This window comes from Cyprinus carpio, chromosome B20 (assembly GCF_018340385.1).
Source record: "Cyprinus carpio isolate SPL01 chromosome B20, ASM1834038v1, whole genome shotgun sequence".
Lineage (NCBI taxonomy): Eukaryota > Metazoa > Chordata > Actinopteri > Cypriniformes > Cyprinidae > Cyprinus > Cyprinus carpio.
This window is the reverse complement of record NC_056616.1, coordinates 22349528-22370956: the sequence shown is the minus strand read 5'-3', so window position 1 is coordinate 22370956 and position 21429 is coordinate 22349528. Positions and strand designations below refer to the sequence as shown.

General features: G+C 35.2%; 1 protein-coding gene across 2 annotated transcripts; it reads left to right on the top strand.

Annotated features, from left to right (window-relative positions):
• The first annotated feature begins 8789 nt into the window (after nt 1-8789).
• Nucleotides 8790-21151, top strand: hmbox1b (homeobox containing 1 b). 2 transcript variants are annotated; one of them, XR_006157448.1, is made up of 10 exons: nt 8790-8952; nt 12348-12869; nt 13988-14073; nt 16256-16366; nt 16678-16831; nt 16967-17049; nt 17160-17255; nt 17662-17769; nt 17901-17984; nt 19236-19377. XR_006157448.1 is itself a non-coding variant. In XM_042746307.1 (10 exons), exons 2-10 carry the CDS (start codon nt 12349-12351, stop codon nt 19377-19379), a joined length of 1371 nt encoding a protein of 456 aa, XP_042602241.1. In that variant the 5' UTR covers nt 8791-8952; nt 12348; the 3' UTR covers nt 19380-21151. The 2 variants fall into 2 exon arrangements, 1 of the variants encoding a protein (XP_042602241.1); XM_042746307.1 differs by having other exon boundaries at nt 8791-8952; nt 17678-17769; nt 19236-21151.
• The last annotated feature ends 278 nt before the right edge of the window (nt 21152-21429 follow it).

Genomic DNA, 21429 nt, shown 5'->3' with positions numbered 1-21429 from the left:
TTAGCAGCTGAGGGGGTTGAAACAGACGTCTGTGAACCCTGCTGACAGCTGGACCACGGTATTCCGCCAAATCAGGAAAAGACTGTCATAACTACCCAAGCAGTCGTTGGGGTAGAAATGAACTTTCTGTGTCAGGTACTGTAGATCAAACATTGGGGGCTGAAAGGAAAACAGAATAGGGACAAAAACTAATATTTGAGAGCATATCAGAGTCAAGAACATATCCAGGTCACATTTCACCCCATCTCTTTTAACATTATAAATGCCTTTTACTGTCACTTCTCAGTGTAATGCATACTTGCTGAATAAAAGTATTAACTTCTTTCAAAAACCAACCTTACTGACTGTAACTGTTCAGATTTTGTTTTATGCACATTTATTTATATATATAAAATATTCATACAGCCTGAAAACTGAAAACAGTAAAATTACACTTTTTTAAAAAATATTTATAATATACATATTTAGATTTCGTAGTTTATTTGTATAAGGATCACCATTGGAAATTCCAAAATGTCCAATTAAATATCCTGATGCTATCCTGATGATTACGGGAATCAGAATAAGATTTTTATGATTTATGAAAATGAGAATTAAGAAAACCCTGATCTTAAAATAGGTATCATTCCATTAAAATTCTTCTGATTTGGGGGTAAACTGTGACTTGACCAATACATGTTTTTTTGTGAGATTCACTCCCTTAGCTGAAGCATGTGAACAAAAAATAAATAAATAATTAAATAACAAAAAATAATCAAACATCTTTGAAAACTTGCTGAATTAAGACAGTCATTGCCTTTTTTTTTGGCAAAGTCTTGCAAAAGTGCCACAAGCGTGACAGCATGATATGACAAACACTGACACAGACGTGTCAGAAATGTCACAGTCATTTAAACAGGCTAGTGTTTACAGCCCTGTTTCTATAAAGATGTTTGACAACAACACTTGTCTTGCTTATGGTAACATGATTATACTATGCTACTCTTCACAAAACCATGCAAATAACAAATGGTATTTTGAGTGCAATGTAAATACCAAATGGTACATGAGTAATCATTCATAATAATAATAATAAAAAAAAATGGTATTACATCTGTACCTCATTACCATCACAGTACTTTTCTGTAAGTAAAGGCACAGAAATCTGAGAGAACTGTCATGCATAGAAGAGTGTGTTACCTGGATGAACCATCAAGAAATGTCCAGAAAAAATGCAATACATTACAGCCATGCACAGCATCACCCACAGATGTAAATCTGTCAATCGTAGTCACATGAATGCTGTTTTTCTATCAATCTACAACACAAGAATATTGCAACACAATGCTTGTTTACATCATCTTTAGCCCTGACTGTGGGCTGCACTGAAGCATTCCTGCATTTTGTTTTATTTTACAGCGTTATAATATGTAGATTAATGTACAGCAGTGAAACAGAACAGTCATTCATGAGATACAGAGCTCATTTGGACAGAGATTTCATTGTCATTTGGTTGACCATCCATTTAGAGTTAACAGTGTAAAACAGTGCACTCTACCGGCTGCTCTGTCAAAATAAAAAACAAAAACAAAAAACAAACAAACAAACAAAACAAAAAAACCCGACATATCAAATATCTTAGGCGTGGGTTCGATTTTGACATTTCTGGAGACACAACAGCAGACATACATAATTTCACATACATAAATAAAAATCTGGCTCTAAACCTCTCTTTTCTTTCTCTATTCAGAGCTGATCTAGAGAAGCATATGGAAACTATCCAAAGTTATTTTAATCCTGTCAAAACTGTACCTCTATATTCATACTATGTGTCCTTTTAAGATTAAATTGAAAGATAAAATTTTATTTTTTTTTTTACCTGGCAACACGTCCCTTACAACAATTAACAACAACAAAAAACAAACAAACAAACAAACAAAAAAACCACTCCGAAGTTCTGATCTGAATCAAACGATTCACGAACCCATTTCGAAATCCCGATCTGAATCAAATGATTTGCGATACCCGTTAAGAAGTCCCGATTTAAATAATGATCCGCAAACCATCATTTCAGATCGGGACTTCGAAGCGTGTATCACAAATATTTCAATTCGCGAAATGATTCACAAACCCAGAATTTCAAATATGAACCAAAAGATTAGTGCACCCGTTCCAAAGTTCTGATCTAAATCAAAAGATTCACAAACCCCCTCCGAAGTCCCAATCTGAATCAAATGCTTCAAGATACAGTAGGTGGACATCCAAAACGTCGTTTCTACCGCCGCTCGTACCGCCGCCGCGGCGTCTGCAAAGTGCATTTGCAGCTTTTGACCGCTGAGTGGCGCTTTAATCACAGGTTTTCAAACAAGCGCATCAAAGCACATTTTCGCAAATAGACGTCAGCTTTGCCTCACCGAAGTGTTATATTTGATTGCAGTGGGGAAAATGAAAGAAAAAATATTTAATATTCACAGATGAAAGTTTAGTCCTTATGAAGATATGTGCGTTTCTTAGAGCGAATTCAAGCAGGATAAATGTCAAGCCTATGAGCCTGTGCTTATATTTTCTCTACACCATATTTTAGTTTAGACACATTTAAATAGTGTGCAGTATATTTTATATAATATGAATTATGTGTTATATTATTAAAAAGAAAATGTGGTTTTACTTTGCATCGGAGCATTAAAAGTGATAGCCTATTGTGAGCTAGGCTTGCGTGTTTTATAAATTATTTTCTTTATTTTAGTAAAACGTAAGGCACTGTATCATTTCGCTCCCATTATTTAGGCCTAATTAAAACAAGAAACGAATAAATTAAACCTGCACGATTTAACTAGTAAATCATTGCAACTCTAAAGAATGGACGGATTAATACAACGTCCTCACTTATCAACAAAGTACACACGATGTAAAAAAAAAAAAAAAAAAAGAGCTTAATTAATTGACAACTTCAGTGATTTTAAATGGAGTCTTCTTTGCTTGCTTTCATATAATTTAAGTAAAGTAAAAATAAATAAATAAAATAAATAAATAAATTGCAGCCACATTTTAAATGCAGGTTTGTATAATATTCCGTAAAATATCAGTGCAAGATTTGCTCTGCATGATGCTGAGTGCACGCAGCATTTATTCTTATTTGTCTACATATTTTATCTTCATTACAAATCTCGTTTGGTTTTATTTTGGATAATTGCATGTAAAAAATTATTTACTTTGTGATGCATATGCAAAATGTGAATTATTATTTATATTCAAGTGTTTGTGCAAAAATTATTAATGCGCATACATGACAGGGAGGCGCCCTCTCAATCACGTGATTTTTTCCTGATAATGAAATAACTGAAAATTGTGGTGTCTCACATACATGAGAAATATATCTACAGAAAGCTTGAAATGTCTTTTAAACGAATCAATTCAAAACGAAAGCATTATGTAATCTGTGAAGGTTGTATTTCTGTTTAAAGGCGCGTCCATGTGGAGAGAGTCAGCACTGTGAATTTCATCTTGGAGCCGACAAGAAAACATTTGTTTATTAATAAATAATTAATAAATAATTAACATGTCTCCTTTTTATTATTAGGCTACTTCTGCCTGTGCTTTGTGACGAACTTAATGCATGTTCTTGAGCGTGGAATATATTAAGGCTGGATTATAGTTGTAAATTTAATATAAATTTGCGATTAGCTGAATAATGACAAATGAACGACTAGTAACTAGAAAAATCTTACGTGGGAAGCAGACCTATTAAATACCATCTAGACATCTCTGTTAAAGTTTTTAAAGAATTTTATACGCGTTTGGATAAATTCTTCCTTCAGAACGGTCTGTAATGGAGAGATGCCTTAACACTGATTTTTCCTCTGAAACACAAAAACGAAAATTGATAAATAAAATAAAATAAAATAAATATTTTATGTTTTGAGAATGATTGGGCTCAACCCTCCCCGCGCGTCTGAGACACGCTGCCGAGCAGAGTATGAGCGGAGCGGAGTGATTCTGACTGAAGAGAAGCGGATTTTTTAAAAGTCAGGAGCGTCGTGGTTTTCACTCGCTCCAGCACCGCTCCATCACGAATACAATTCATGCCAACAGCCCGTAATATAACTGCATATTTAGCAAGAATTCACATGATAAACATATTTAGCTATAGCTTGATACACATAATCTCTCCGATCAGAAGACTATAATGACGGCAATAGTCGAGCGGGATGTTACAGGCTAGTTCTCAAGGAATTTGTCTTCCTTTTACTGATTAATTTTCGGGTTAAAGCGTGATTTAAACAGATACAGCACATTCACACGTAATCGCTGTCGCAATAATGCATTCAAACAAATGTAATCTTACAGTAGGCTACTTCAATGAGCAGAAATCTGTAACAAATGCATTGATCTGTAGATAAAATAACTGACGAAAATGTAAACTGTTATTTTCATCACAAACAAAATTTGCACAGCAGAAAGCAGCAATTATACCTTTTAATGCTGACAATTTTATTAGTTTGGCGTTTGGTACAAAAAGTTTGCACACAATAGCCTAATCCCCTTTGAAACTCTCCTGTAATTTTATTTATTTATTTATTTTTAATTTTAATTTTATAACCTATTATGAACATAACATTTCAACTTTAGCCACGGAGTGAAGGCGGAGCAGTGTTTCTGGTATGAACGCGGAGCTTAGTGATTATTAAATGCTCGGAGCGCGGAGGGAAATTGTTGCTGCTCCACTCCGCTCACGTAGGCCTACTGTACTGCCGAGTGAGAGAGATGTTTCGCCCTATATGAACAAGGCCGTCCGGTGTAGACACGGTTAGACAGTGTCTGCTATATTTACAAATAATTGATATAAGAAATAAAAATAAATACATAACCTAAACCAGCGGCATAACGAGATGAATATATAGACTAGAAAACTGATTTAGGCCTACACTTGGTCTGTCCTCCGTCCATGACACTGACTCACTGCGGAGCTGCCAATTTTAATCTGAACAGCTCTTAACGCCGAGTGGATGGCATGATGGGCTAGTATTAAAAAATAAAATAATTTTATATTAAAACTTGTTTTGAACAATTTCTTTGTCATTTGAATATTGATTTTAAGTAGGGAGGCAAAAAAAAAAAAGATCGATTTAAATTGATTTTTTTGTGAAAAAAATCGGGGATTTTTTTTAGGCCATAGGCCTATCGCCCCGCCCTAATGCAACAGTTTTTTTTTTTTTTTTAAGTTAAGGCAACTTCCTCTGAAATTAAGTTATAATAACTAATAAACTTTATTGCGCTATACAGTAGTCAACATTTGAAGTGATCAAACCTTTCTTTAAAGTTGTCCTAAAACCTGTTCTGCAAGTTTGATACCCTCATAAGACTGTCCATATGAAAGAGCAAGAGATTCACACCTTTATCTCGACCCCCACAAGCTATACAGAACCTCACCCCAGCCCCCTCCAGCTGAACTGAACTCGGTCTGTTTTTGGTCTGTGAGGAACGCTGTATTGTCATGTTACTGGGTAGAAACATGCCTGCACTCACAGCAGCCCTTCTCTTTTTATTCATTATTTTCCCGCAGCCCATATTATTATTTTCACTAGACCAAAATAATAACAAATTATCAATTGATAATTAATCATTATTTTTTGCCAAAATCATTGTTATTTGTGTACGTAGGCGTTTGCGGAAGGCTTTAAGACCAAGCAGAATCCTCCGTAAGCTGCTCCCGCTTCACAGCGCGCGGGACTCGCGCAAAGTTAATGCTGTTAAATAGAGAGTAAAAAAAAAAAAAAAAAAAAAATACAACTAGTGTAGGCTATCCTTAAACTTGGAGCTCATTATATTAAAGTACAAATCCAAACACCAGAAGCAACCTACACTCTCAGTGTTCTTTCACTGAAAAGTATGCATTTTATTTATTTATTCACAGGCTATATGGTTGAAATAGTATTATTTTAGTTGAAAACTTTAAGTGCCATTGTTTAAAAAATGCATCAGATGTTTCATAGACCTTAAGTTGTCATGCTTTAAAATCCCATGCCATTTGTAATTTCACTGTATTTTAACCTCCTAAATTACTACCCCCACCAATTCTATAATGGTAAAATTTATTCAGACCGATGGCATTTTTTATGACATTATTTATTTTTATTTTTAGAATAGGCTAATTGTAACATAAATGGATGAATCAAAACAAATCAGACTTTTTTAACTGCAGGCAGATATAGGCCTATATTATTGTACATTACAAATATTTGGATCCCTTATTTTATTAAAGAATAAATACTTATTTTCTTCAAGAATAAACATTATAAATAAATAATTAAAGAAAGAACCTCTATTAGCCCTTATTTGTAGGTTGTAGGAGATATGCGAGCGATTCATAGATTTAAAAAAGTGGTTGCTTGGTTTCAGAAAACAAATACAGCTCGTAAAAAATGCTATGATGAAAAAGTCATGCTAACTTATTAATTCATAGAAACAATTTAATTAATTTTTTTTTTCGAGATTCAACTTGAATTTCAATACTATTAAACTGACTTTAAAATCTCAAGGAGTTTATAAGTTGAAAACGGTAAAATGTCACAGTGCATGCTAGCCTAAATGAACTTGTATCTTTTATAGTATCCGAAGACTTGAGTGCATGTTAGCATAAAACCTAACAATATAATTTGATTTTTTTTTTTTAATGAACAATTCCTGTATAAAATGTGACAGCAAAATTTATATCAAACATTTTGAAATCGTCCACAGCTGAGCATCGCAGGAGGGAGATCTGAAGTTATATTTGTTTGTTCACGAAGTGAATGTGATGCACAAAGTCATTTTTAGATGCAATGGAAAAATAAAGCTGGATAAAAACATACACGAAAACCCGCTAAAAAATAAATTACATTTGTGAGAGTTGCATTTTATAACATTCAGAAATAATAACGGCAGGCCTAATAATGCTATAGGCTAATTTACCAACAGGACATTTTTAGAAACATAAACTTTACAACAAATCCTTTAAATTTAAAAAAAATTATCAGAACAGAACAAGAATTACAAATATATAATTCTAATGGATAAATATAATTGCAGCAGGCTATATAATAATATAGGCTTATAAACAACAACAAAAATAATAATAATTAAAAATAATTTAAAGCGATACATTATGGGCTTATCTCTTTCATTCGGGACAAATCCAAACATGTTGCCCATTTGAAGCTAAACTCTTATTCATTAGGTAAAATAGGCTTTGGATTTCACACGTGTTTCAGTATCGACGAAAAAAAAAATCATAATTAGCAAAATTATGCCAAAATGGCCCGCTGCTCGCGCCGCATGGCTCGGTGAACGACTGCTGTTTCCAATGAATATGTGCGCGTGAGGCACCAGCGCGATCAAAGTCACAATTCACAATTATTGGTCACACAGTAAAGCCACAATTCAAAAATGCAAAGTGTTAGCAGTTTGAAAAATCAAGAATAATAACAGAGTTAATAAGAATTATTTGTAAATGCTGGAACGTTCTCATTTCGCTCTGCAAATGGAACCTGAAGATTATTATTATTATTATTATTATTATTATTATTATTATTATTATTATTTTTAAACCAAGAATGAACCGAAATGAAAACATTTTAAATATATACATATATATATATATACATACATATATATATATATATATATATATATAAAAAATAAAAATATACATACATATATATATATATATATATATATATATATATACACAATTACATTCAGTTCGCAATCCGTCCCTTTGCGCCACCTGGCGGTAGTTTCGCGAATGATTTTAACACGCGACTGATTTGCAGTTAACGCCGCGGCCCTGCGGCGGCGGTACGCGCGGCGGCATTACTCATTTTGGTTGTCTACCATCTGTAAGTGCTCCAAAGTCCTGATCTAATTCAAATGATTCGCGATACGCTATCCCCTGAAGTCCCAATCTGAATTAAATGATTTGCGATCCATGCTCCGAAATTCCTACCTAAATCAATAGATTCACAAACTCGCTCCAAAGTCCCGATCAGAATCAAATGATTCGTGATACGGGCTCTGAAATCCTAACCTAAAACAAATGATTTGTGATACCCGTTCCGAAGTCCAGATCTGAATAAGGATTCGTGAACCATCATTTTTGATTGGGACTTAGAAACACCTATCACAAATGTAATTTGTGAAATGATTTGCAAACCCGTTCTGAAGTTCAGATCTAAATCAAATGATTCGTGAACCCGCTCTGAAGTCCCGATCTCAATCAAATGATTCCCGATACGCGATCCAATTGGAGCACTTCGAAACAGTGAATCATTTTGCGATGCAATGGTTTAACTGATTCGTTTCGAAAAGCTCAGTTTCAAGGACGTACATTTCTATCGCATTTACTTTAACTTCTTTGGTAATAGCAGTGGTTTGAGATGTAGCCGAAATTACAACAACAGTGATTTCACATACATTTAATGATAAAAAGTATTGCTGGAGACAATTTATAGTCAATGGTAGGGAAATGTCCCACACTCTTTCTTGTTTCTTCTCATTTAATGAAAGAAAAAAACCTGAAAATATCATGTCCAAGCAACTGTTTATGTAAATAAATGAACTTTATACACACTTTCACGTATTATAAAGTTACTTAAAGGAAACATTCGTCTTTCACACTATCTCCCGTTGCCTTTCCGCTTCTTTTCTGTACTCTGATTGAAATATAACAAAAGAAACACGTCTATCTATGTCTATGCTATCTATCTAGAAGACATTCACTGTGGAGGCGCGTTCGTGAAAAACTACATTTCCCGAGTGGTTCCGAGGCGTGCGGCGTGACGTCAGCGCGGCTGCTGTCAGTCAGACAAAGACAGTCAGTCAGTCAGTCAGGGCGAGTCTTCTTCACAACATCATATAAACTATCATCTTCATCGCCTGACAGAGCGCATTAAATGATCTGCTGCGCTGAGATTTTGTGTATTTTCCTCATTCCAGGTAAGAAATGTGATTTTATCCTTGAGGAGAGTCAGTTTTGTGATGGCTCGTGCTAAGCTAACTAGCCGCCTGGATAATTCAGTTCGTTTTGTTTTTGTTGTTGTTTTTGCAAGCTTCGTGATTTAATTTTAACCGACATATCTATCTAGTTTAAATCTATATAGGCTTGTTTACATGTCTAGTTTATAAAGTAATATAACAGTCACTCAATGAGTTATGTAGTCAGTTTTCCTAGTGTGTAAGGGCTTAACTCATGTATTTATTTGTGCACATGTGTTATATTTACCAATGAATATTCATAAACAATCATTTGAATAACTCTCTGAGATTTATTTGTTTATGCATGTGTTATTTTAAGCGCTTTTGTTGTCTGTCTGCAAAGGTCAGGACACGAGTCATGCAAAACTTATTTTTTATTTATTTAATGTTTGTCTCGTTTGAATTGTTGTTTAATAAGTGCTTGTTTATTATATGCATGTTTATATTTCGTTTGCACGCTGGCGGTCTTTTTGGATATGCTGTTAGTTTCCATGCACAGAGATGATGGGCGTATATCTGTGCTTTTATCACAATCATATGACATGCATTAGAAAAAAAAAAAACATATCTTAAAAACAAAGTCTGGGCTTTGAAGGTCAACCGAAGCCCCTTCACATGCATTGCATTGATGGAAATGAAGTTAAACTAAAATGATTTGCTAATAATCCTCATAGATCATGTGTTTGCTGCATGGACTTGTTCTGATCTGCATTCATAACTTGAGTTTCCAGTATCTGTCAGAGGATGTGAGGAGCGTTCAGATGCATGGAAAAAGATTTCTTTCTTCTTTTTATGCACGCTACTATTTATAGAAGCTCCTGGTGAAGTCTTTTGCAACACCTAAATGAATACATAAGCAAGTAAGCTGTTAAAATGCATCCTGTTCCCGTTTTAATGTATACTAACTTGCACTGTTTTAGATATCGAAGGGTTTAAAGGTTAAATGTACACTTTTAAGTCATACACCTTGTGCCAAACCATACCTCTATAACCATTAATGAAATTAATCATTATTTACAGTCAACTATAGCATGCCGTGTACTACTGTTTGTTGCTAGGTTTTGGAAACTATACATGGAGAACATTGTAAAAACAGCCAAAATAGTAGAATGTTGAGACATTTTCAATCCTGCTAAATTCAGTCTTAATTTTGCGTTTCACGATGACCGCGTCTCCGTAAGCTGTAGTTCTTTAATGAAAAGAAGAAGGGCCCATGGATTCTCATGTGGATTATTATTTAAAGCTCTCCGTGAACTCATTTGACTTGTGTGTATGCAGTCAGATGAGCTGATGCACGTGTGCATGCGGTGCAGGACTGCACCCTTGACTTGCAGTCTCTGCAGCTGTGCCCTCATAAAGAGCCCTGCAGTGAACGCCTGCAGTATTTAATGCCACATGATCACTAATGCAGCAGGGCTTATGGGTGAGACCCTCTGTGCATGTTAAGAGATGTCAGAGGAGGATTGCATGCGTGACAAAAGACAGCGATTTGTATCTTTCATCGCACACACCATTTCTGCCTCAGATAAAAGCCTCGCGCTGATATATTTTTAGAAACCCACAGCGGCTGCCACCTTCCTATCACAGACTTTTATAAGGATCATCTGAGATCTAAGTGGAAGCAATTATGCCGTACAAAAGCTTGCTGAGCCCTTTTTTTAGCAGCGAGTGCTTTGGCTCCAGCAGTGTAAGGTTAACGGTTAACTTGTGTAAATATAGTAGGTCTGGTATAATGGAAAACCCCAAACCAGTAAGGAATTTCACAGCAAACCAGCTGCGATACTGTGATGGTTAAATTAAGATTAGTTGCCACAAGGCCACTGGGTTGCCAGTCTTCCCATTCATTTTTGCCGCAACATGAAGCTAAAATAAGATTATTAGTAGTTAAGCATCACTGTTGTTATTGCTCAAAATAGCTGTTTTACGTGCAGTGAGAAGAACGTAGTTAAAATGTAACCTGTAACCTGGTTGGCTAGTCATCTATTACCGCCTGGTATTAATATGACTATACGTAACCATTAGCTAAATATATAACCATGTGCTCTAGATTATAAGGTTAAACAAAGCATGCACCGTATTTGCATTCTGCGTTAATCTGGAGTTACATAAACTCCATCCATCATTGGGTGGTATGGTTTCCTTGACAACAGCGACAGTAATTGCTTGTGCTTGTTGATGAAAGCCGTCTTGGATAAACAGAATTTTAAGTAGGTCAGATGAATCCTGCTTTTATCATCATAACTCAGCTGCCATGAGATGGCGGAGCACTCGAAATTATGATAATTCATTCGCTTGTCGGAGGATCTAAGTCTTGACATGTTCGAGTGAATTCCGGGTTTGTTCCTTCCTACTGTTCTTATAGAAAATACGCATTAGAAAGCCGTGCACATTGAGTAAATGTACAACCTGTATCCCACAATGCAATGCACTGGGCATTCTGTTGACAATGTAACACAAAAACATGACTATTAAACAAGCTGTTAGTTAACTTAGTATAAGCTCTGAACAGTTCAGTAAGCAAACCATTGGATTGATTCAAACCATGTAAACATTAACTAAAGCATTTCTGTGTCAGTTTTTTCTTAAAGACAACCGTTTTTTTTTATTAAGGAGAGTCAGTCTTTTATTAAAGAGTACCAGTCTCAAAAGTAATTTAAGTGTTTGTTGTTGCATTGTGCAAATATGCTGAATTGCAGTGCACTGATTTAATTGAATAATGACTCCTCAATCATGGCCATGAGATGTTAAAGAATATTTATACAAAATATGCTTATAAAGTGTCACATTTTATGTAATAATAACAGCAAGCCCTGAGATGAATGAATCAAAAGCAACATCACCCATTGTTTTTAACATCGTGACTCACTGTTTGTTGGGAATTCTTAGGTTTTTGTTTTACAGGTGGTTGGTTGGTTGATTTATATTGTGTGTTCTTTTTAATGACACATATTAAAAATCTTTATTACATAATATATATATTTTATAATATTATAATAAAGTAGAACATCTTATACAACAACATTTATTTCATTTTCATTTATATTCTATTTTATTTTATGAACAAACTAGAAACAACATCATCAATTTTATATATATATATACACATACACTTTATATATATCAAGTGTAAACCTGTGTTGCAATGTTGAATAACGTCTGAAATATTTATTGTTGCATACTGTTGTTATACTAGTTTGTGACTATTTTAGTAGCATTGTGGAGCCCTGAGAATGCTTGGTTGTTGTCAGTATGAAAAAAAGTCTGTTCTCAATGTAGCGTCTGTTCTCAGCAGCCATTGATCCACATGTGATTGATGTGCATTGTGTTCCATAACGTTTTCCTCCGTGTCCCTTCAGAATGTCTCACTACACAGATGAGCCACGCTTCACTATCGAACAGATCGACCTGCTGCAGAGACTGCGGCATACAGGTATGACCAAACCCGAGATCGTGCACGCGCTGAACACCCTGGAGCGACTCGACCGCGAGCACGGGGACAAGTTTGGCCGGCGCGGCCCGTCGGACTCCAATGCCACCAACAGCACCACCTCCAGCACTACACCCACCTCAAATAACACTAGCAACGCCACCATGGCAACCTCCTCCACCACCTCCACAGCAACGCAAACGCAGTTCCACGGTAATTTATCGCCGTCGCCCAGCAACAGTTACGCCACATCTCCACCCGCCGTCTTACCCTCGCCGGTCTCTCTGGTCGCCATGGCGCAGAATGGGCGGGACGCTTTGGCGGCGACGCCCAATGGGAAGCTGTCGCCAAACCGTTACCCAGTGAACAGTGCGGCGGCTGTGAGATCGTATGGGCTGGAGGGGTCAGAGGAGGACCTGGATATAGACGACAAGGTGGAGGAGCTCATGAGGTCAGTCAGTCAGGGTTGTTATAGTTAACTACAACTAAAAATACTAACTCTTAGAAAATATCCATTACTTGAAATAGTAGAAATGTTAACTGAAATTAAAAATAATAAAAATATAAATTTATCAGCTAGCACCATTCTCATTTTTATTTAGTGTAACTTGGTGTATTAAAACAATAAATACTAAAACTGAAGTATTAGACATTAGACATAAAAAAAAAACAAGAACTAGCCTAATAAAAATGACAAAAACACACAACAAAATTACTAAAACACAAAGCTGAGATGATTTTTGCACTCAAATCAATCACTCAGTAATGCAACATTTTGAAATAATGTGACAACAATGTTGTATATTAACATTCAAAATATTTGTTGCATACTGTTGTAGTTCCTTTTTTAATAATAGGGAGTATACAGTATGTACTGCACAGTATTTTTATTTATTATGTTTTTTTTTTTACTAGTGGTTGACCAATATTTTTAAAGGCAGTTAGATTGTAAGTAATATTACATACATATGTTTATTATTTTTATAAATTGCAATTTTAATAATAATTTTTAATGTTTTATTTATTCATTTATTTATGTGTGCAACCATTTTAGTTAAGCAGTCTGGAGCCCTGAGATGAATAAAAAAAAAAAAACTAACAACAACAACAAAAAAAAACTGGTAACTTATTCTATGTAAGCTAATTATGTAATATGTAAGCCAAATAAACATTTCTAATTTTCCTGCAATTTAATTGGATGTAATAAAATGACTAACACTTAAATAAAAATTTATAAAAACTATATAGCTATAACTATATACATTTTTTTTTTTTAAATTGAAAACGATAACAGAAAAAACAAACAAAAAAATCAAAATATAAAAAACTAAATCTCACTGTTGTGGGTCAAAGTTAAAAGCTGATTCAAACTCTAAAAAACTCAAAGTTAAACTCTCTAAAGCTGTCCTGAATTTAGAGTTGGTGGTGTGTGGCTGTTTACCGGTTGTAAGCAGGGTCGTTTTGCTCGGAAACTTTCTGTGATGAGTGTGATAACTGAATCTTCACAGACATCATGTTGTTGTGGTGTTGAATTGCAGCTGTTATGTTTGCGTCCTGTGATGTGTGCAGGCGGGACAGCACCCTGGTGAAAGAGGAAATCAAAGCCTTTCTGGGCAACAGACGCATTTCACAGGCCGTGGTGGCTCAGGTCACAGGTCAGTCCCTCATCACCCTGTTACCCCACTTCATAAAACATCTATCATGTTCAATCAGTCGGCAGCAATCATTACAGAAATGTAAGTCTACGGGGCAGGACGTTGCACTGTAATAAACGTAAAAATACACTCTGTGCAAGAAAAATGCTGCAGTTGTCTGGCCATAACTACGTCAAGTTTGCACACTGTTTAGTCATATTTTTTTTTTTTTTTTTTTTTTACATGTTTTTAAGTTCTTTAATTGCTGGAACAATCGGTTATCTTAATCTGTTAAATACATACCTAATTTTTCAGGGTTGTGTCTGTTCCTAGAGCAGCAAAGGTTAATTTCAACATTTACAAATACATTTTGAAATTTTAAAGTGGTATCGGTTAACATTAGTTAATGCACTAGGTAGGTATAAGTAATGTATTAATATTTATATATTTATTTCAATTAAAAAGTATGGTACATTTTAATGGTTCATTACTGAATACGATAATTTGCATACATTATCAAAAAAGAAATCTGAACATTAAAAGCCAGGTTGAAAATAGTTTTTATATATATATATATTAGAGTTTTTTTTAGGCCATGTTTTTAGGAATAACATTTTAAATATATCAGCCAAATGTAAAATTTGTTCTAAGTGCTACTGACTAGTGCTACCACTAATCTTAAACAAAACATCAAAATTAACTAAAATATAATAAAACACAAAAAAAACTATATACAAATATAAAATAAAAAAAAAATAAATACAAAAACATATATATAGCAAAAACAAAAAATTTCGGGGCCAAGCACTACAAAAGCAAGTATCAGATCAAATGCAGCAATGAGTACCATAATTAAAACCATTTAAAGATGATTTAAGTCAAAATCATAAAAACAAATATTAGTAATATGATTTATTGGCTTATCACTTCTGACCAATAGGTGGCGCAATGGCACATACAAAGTTTGGTGTTGTTTGACTAATCGACTTGTATGGTCTGCATGGTCTGAAGATGATCTGGTTAAATATTTGTGAAAATCGGAGCAACGGCCTGGGAGGACTTCGAAAAAGGCTTTTCAGAAAATTCAAAACGGCGGAAAAATGTTAATGACGGAATCGAATCGGCTTGGGCCAAGGAATACATTTTGTTTCTAGCCCTTATGGTTCAAAAGTTATTAGCATAAACATGAGTGAAACTTTGGACAAGTGGTGGCACTAGAGAGTTTGAGTTAGAGACGCCAAACTTGCTATGGTCAATGTTGAGACTGTCCTCTATCAGTGTGCCAAATTTCACAACTTTCCCGCAAGCGGTTCTATGGGCTGCCATAGACTCAAGCGTGGACGAAGAAGAACGCCAGTGGATACAATAGGTGCTTTCACACCTTCGGTGCATGGCCCCTAAAAAACAATGGCTTTGCCTGCAGTGAACATTACATGGGTCAAATATGTTGCATTAGGTCTTCAGAGTGACAGCAGCCAAATATACCTGCGGCTCTCTGTGTTTTTAATGCTAACCAAACAACAAAAAGACAGAAAACTGCTGACAATCGAATAACCTTCAGCATTAATCTGTATTATTTTAGTGAACGCTATGCAGTGTTATCTGTCTTGTCTTCAATAGTGTCCTATTGATTGATAGAATCCCTTACTGACCTTGTCTTTGCAAACCACAGGAAGTTCATCTGCCAAGAATAGTAGTCCATCTGCTAGAGGGTTTAGACTTCACAGGTTAAATATAGACATTTTTTACTTCACAGCTCAAATAACACTTTAGTACTGAAGCATGTACACAATTCAAAATGATTGTCTGTGGTAATCGACAGCATGCACCAGATGCTCTGAAACGGGAATATTTATAAAACCAGGTGTGATGCGACAAATGAAATCTCCTTGATTTCCTAAGAGTTTTTGTTCACAAGTGCAACAAGTGTATGGATCAAAATTCCGCCACTGAATGCAGTTAATTATTCACAATCCCATTTAACTTGGATTTATGTTACACAATATGTTCCGATTAACTAAGATTGTGTCGCTTTACAGCATTCTGTTTTCAGCAAGGACAGAATGCACAATAGATTTAACCGTAATTACCAAACCAAAATAAAAATTCTGAATGTAAGACGGTTGTTTTGTTAATGTTCTGTCAGTTTGACTCTGACTTGTGCATTCACTTGTTATTGATTAGTTTTGTCTTTGTGCGTCAGGCATCAGTCAGAGCAGAATCTCTCACTGGCTCCTCCAGCAGGGCTCAGATCTCAGCGAACAGAAGAAACGAGCTTTCTATCGCTGGTACCAGCTGGAGAAGACAACGCCAGGTTAATGAACTTTGCTTGTTTGACTGTAGGTTGATAAATGTACAAAGATAAGGTTGAACCCAGTTACAGGCTAAAATGTTTAAATACACTGCCATTCACAAGTTTGGGGTCAGTAAGGTTTGTTTTTTTTCTGGAAAGAAAATGTTTATTTAGTAAGGACTGATCAAAACCGACAGTGAAGGCTCTTATAATAATTATATATATATATATATATTGTATTTTTGATCAAATAAATGCAGACTTGGTGAGCAGATGTACCAAACCCCAAATTTTTGAATGGTATTGTATATATCATTAATTTATATTTTCAGGTGCCACATTAAATATGCGGCCCACCCCTGTATCTCTGGATGAGATGGAGTGGCGTCAGACTCCACCCCCCATAAGCTCCGCCCCTGGAAGCTTCCGTCTGCGCAGAGGCAGTCGATTCACCTGGAGGAAGGAATGTCTTGCGGTGATGGAGAGGTGAGACAGATAACGGCATCATCTTATGTCTCATAAACATTTCAAAATCTGTTATCATAAAATGCACTTCTTCAGCTCAAATCAACAGGCAAGCCCGGCTAACTGTACAATGTTTACCCTTTGTTCTCTCTGCAGCTATTTCAGTGATAATCAATATCCAGATGAAGCCAAACGAGAAGAAATCGCTAATGCCTGTAACGCTGTTATTCAGAAACCAGGTAGAAATGCTGGAGCAGCTGTGGTTGTGTGAATATCTGTTGCACTACAAATTACAAAATGTATTTGCATTTTCGCAATCATCTTTGACCTTTCAATCTTTTCTGTCTAGGAAAGAAGCTGTCTGACTTGGAAAGAGTCACATCATTGAAAGTCTACAACTGGTTTGCCAACCGACGCAAAGAGATCAAGAGGAGGGCCAATATTGGTACTGTGTTTTAGTTGATTTATAGCAGAAATACTATTGTAGTTTTTGGTAATAATTTTGAGTATTTTCTGTTTTCATTTCCCATTTATTTTTATATTTATTTATATAGTGTTTTTGTAATTTTTATCCTTTTTTTTTTAGTACATCAAGTAAAACTACATGCAGAAAAATGTGAATGTTTCTTTGGCAACTACAGTAGCAGAATTTTTTTTTTTTTTTTAAATGTATAAATTTTATATTTTATTTCAGTTTTAGTTTTTATTTCATAGTAAGGACTTTGCCTTGATGAAGGAACATGTTCAAATCAGTCAGGAGTTCACCGGTTCGGTTACTAGTAGTAAATCATTTGCTAATGTTCGTTTGTTGTGGTAGTAGTTTTTAAAGAGTTTCAGATGTTTCATGACAGGGTCTTTTTTCCAGAGCCACAATCTTGGAGAGTCACGGGATCGATGTGCAGAGTCCCGGAGGACACTCCAACAGTGACGACATCGACGCTAACGACTACAACGAGCAGGTGAGAGAATCAAACGACTCCTCTGAACTAGAGGAGCCGGCGTCTTTTCTTTTCTTTTCTTTTAGATCAAACTGTTGAATTTGGGATATTTAACACTACCGCTAAAGTTGATCTCAGTGATTTCATTTCAGGGTTGTGATGTTACCTATTTTGAAAAGAGAGGCGTGAACAGACCCTTTGGTTACTACCGTCTGGAGCCCACCTCACCAACACAGGTATCACAGGAAAACAGATAAAAGCATTACACACACACACACACACAAATAATCAAAGTTCAAGATGAAGTTATTTGAAAACTCAAAGGAAAGTCTGCAGTGAAAAACAGCCTGCTGTAAGGTCAGAGAGAGTAAAAATGGCCACAAACTAAATAACGACTAACATAAGTAAATTTCTGGGGGTAAAATAAATAAATTAAAATAAAATATATAAGTGTATTTTTTTTTTTTAGAAATGTATTTAATAAATAATTGTAAATGTATGTGTGTGTGTATATATATAAATATATGGGCTGTTAAGCAATAAAACGATTCAAATTTTAATTCATTACATGATGTACCAAAACCTTTTGGGCTGAGAAATTACCCCCCAAAAGACATTGTGTTAAATGAAATATGATTTGTGTGTTAATTTTAATATATATATAAAAATAAAATAAAAATTGTATATGTAATAAAACAATTTACTTACATTTTTATAAATATATTCTGAATTTATGATATTAGTGTGTAAACTTTTATATTATTTTGACCAATGCAATAGTGAAATCAGTATGATATTGATTGTATGATTGAAAAAAAATGAAATGCCTACAATGAAATGTAAAATTTTCCATTTCTTTCTTTCTTTTCTTTTAAACGCCATACCAGCTTCTAAGGCTATATTCATGGCGAGAATAAAGTGCAATCAATCAAAGGAAGACTAGAAAAGATGTTTAAAATTTATTTCCTCTAGAAATCTTAGAACCATGCTTGGATTCACTTGATTAAAAACTTTTTCAAAAGTATCAACAGAATAAAAAAGGTTTCTCACAGGGGCAGATGTAATACAATCTAGAAGGATGTGTTTAATGGACAATGAATTCTGACAAGATGAACATGTTGGAGGATTTTCTCCTGAGAGTAAAAATTGACATGTAATTTTTGAATGTCCTATTCTGCATCTTGAACAGATGACTTGATTCCAACGATTCTCAAAACAGAGATTGTTTTATCCTCACATCAGGATTTATTTCATCAGGATTTATATTATTTATGCAACTTATTATTAAGACATTGATCCCATTCTGACTGCCATTTATTTCTGATGTATTCATTTATTGTTTGTTTCAAGTCTTTAGAAAATTTTTCCATTTAAAGCAAAAGTTTATTTTTACATTTTAACATACTACAAAAAAAGTTTATTACTTTTGTAACCTGATATTGAATGTTTCACTGACACAGTTGTTAATTCACGTACGCGTCTCTTTGGATGACGCCGGCAATCACGCAGACCACCAGGACCCCATCTCTCTCGCCGTGGAGATGGCAGCTGTCAATCACAGCATCCTCGCCCTGTCCCGCCCGGGAGGCGTGGCCAGTGAAATCAAGACAGAGTCACTGGATGATGACTGAGGAAGACCACTGGACGAAGAGGATCTATGAGTGCGTGTGTGGACGTGTTCATGGAGCAATGACCAAATCAGCGCTCTGTCTCAAGCTTTTAGAATCCAGTATCGCCTGCCATCGACACTCCTGCTGAACCACTAAACACACCCAGAGACAACGACACACACTCTTGACAGGAACTGATAAGTGGAAGGTCGTTCCACGATGTTCGGCTCTTATTTAAGCCTCCCGAAACCCTTGCTGACCCAAACCTCGTACCTCATTCCAGTAACTTGTATAATGTTTGGTGTGCTTCCTGTCTGTGTGCTCCAGCGACCCTCATTCTCACAGATAAGCTAAAGGCAGGTGCAAATATCTCCTCCATTCCCACTACAGATGCTCTCAGTTAACAGGTTTAACGTTTCTACTTTACTTTTGTAATTAATTTCATCAAACAGCAATTGAGTGAATCTCATGAAAACCGTCGTGAACACATTTCACCACAAAATGAAAGGGAAATTAATATATTTTGCATAAAATAAATATTTTAGAGACTGTAGAGGTTTGTTTGCACATTTTAAAACACACTTTCCTTTCCAAAAATCTTTTAAATTGTAAAGCGTTTATGGTCTTAAACACACACTGTATGCTGACTTGAAAAATAATCAAAAAAAAAAATAAATATTAAAATATTTTGAGGGAAAATGTGCATAAGATTAGATTAGATTCAATTGCATAATTGCTATGATGCCCTGAAAAATATCTTCAAAATGCAAAATAAAATTTAATATTTTCCTTTTGGTTTGTGGATGAAATTTAACCTGGATATATAGTGAGATTTATCCAGTTGCGTTATACTGTGTTTTGATTTGAATCATGTTCAAATGGGGGGGGGGGGGGGTTAATTATAATTGTAGTGAAACTTGAAAGATGTGGTTACATAACCGCCAAAGCGCAAGTTATTCTGCGCAAAAGCTGAAGTCTCCTGGACTCTAAATGAACCTGCAGTCAGCAGACGGCTAGCTTTCTTCATTTTAAACCGTTAAGTATCAAGCATTACCCAAAGTGCATTTGCATTAAAGCGCTATTCTTACGTTTGCATTTATTTCGCTTTCACGTTTTATATCCATGCAAAGATTTCACACAAAGTGTCAAGACTGAAACATCTGCTCTCATCGTGTTGAAAATCAAACACGTCAACGTGAAATATCATTCCACTAAAATTCTGGCTCAAGTTGAACGCTGTCAGAATTATAACGTGCAAACTCCCACGAAGCTTTATTATTATGAAATGACATCAGAATTACACAGTGTTAATTGTTCATGAGAGACTGACTGATAAATGTTTGTTCTGCTGCCACAGAGCTTCGAGAGTCTGAACTCTCATCTAACATAAGCTTGGTTCCAAAATGTAGCTTTTTTTAATTAAAAAAAGGTTCTAAAAGAACTTGATTCTCTTGCTGGGCTTCATTCATTCAAACGAGCAGAACGAATGATTCGTAGAGCCATTCTAATGATCCCAAACTCAATGCAACACTTACATAAAGTGAAAATTACATAAGAATGGTTTTACAAACAGCTAAAAAGTGTCAAGAATAATGAAGCCCAGTTTTTATGTATCCTTTCTCTATCTTCCTGTGTACAACTGATATTTATGAAATGCCAATTTGTGTTTAATAATAATTCAAGATTTTTTTTTTTTTTTTTGATTGTTTTACACCGTTTTTATGTTTTATGTTCAGAGCAGTCTCCTGAAGCGTGTCTGAATCAGATCAAGCACCCCCTTCACTTTTATTTGCCACATTTTTTTTTTGTACTATTAGTTTGTTACATTTAAACATTGCAGCGATACACAAAAAAGGTCATTTTCTAATGCTGTAATGTTCAAATGTGTTCAATTGTCCACGTATGCGTGTCATTACAGCCTCTTTATATGTGCCAAACTGCAGGATGATGTCAAGTATTGACATTTACATGATCTCAAAGCGACATACAGATTCTACAAATGACTCGTTCTGTTGTCTCAAGTGTTCAATTCTAGAGCAACGAACGGTTTAATTCTGTAATGTAGCCCTGC

What these genes read in the sequence shown, in the direction of transcription:
- hmbox1b (XM_042746307.1), top strand. Translation starts at nt 12,349, where the DNA reads ATGTCTCACTACACAGATGAGCCACGCTTCACTATCGAACAGATCGAC. An exon ending in GCTGGAGAAGACAACGCCAG is followed by an intron (nt 16,367 to 16,677) that starts GTTAATGAACTT and finishes TTATATTTTCAG; the next exon opens with GTGCCACATTAAATATGCGG. An exon ending in CTAACGACTACAACGAGCAG is followed by an intron (nt 17,770 to 17,900) that starts GTGAGAGAATCA and finishes ATTTCATTTCAG; the next exon opens with GGTTGTGATGTTACCTATTT.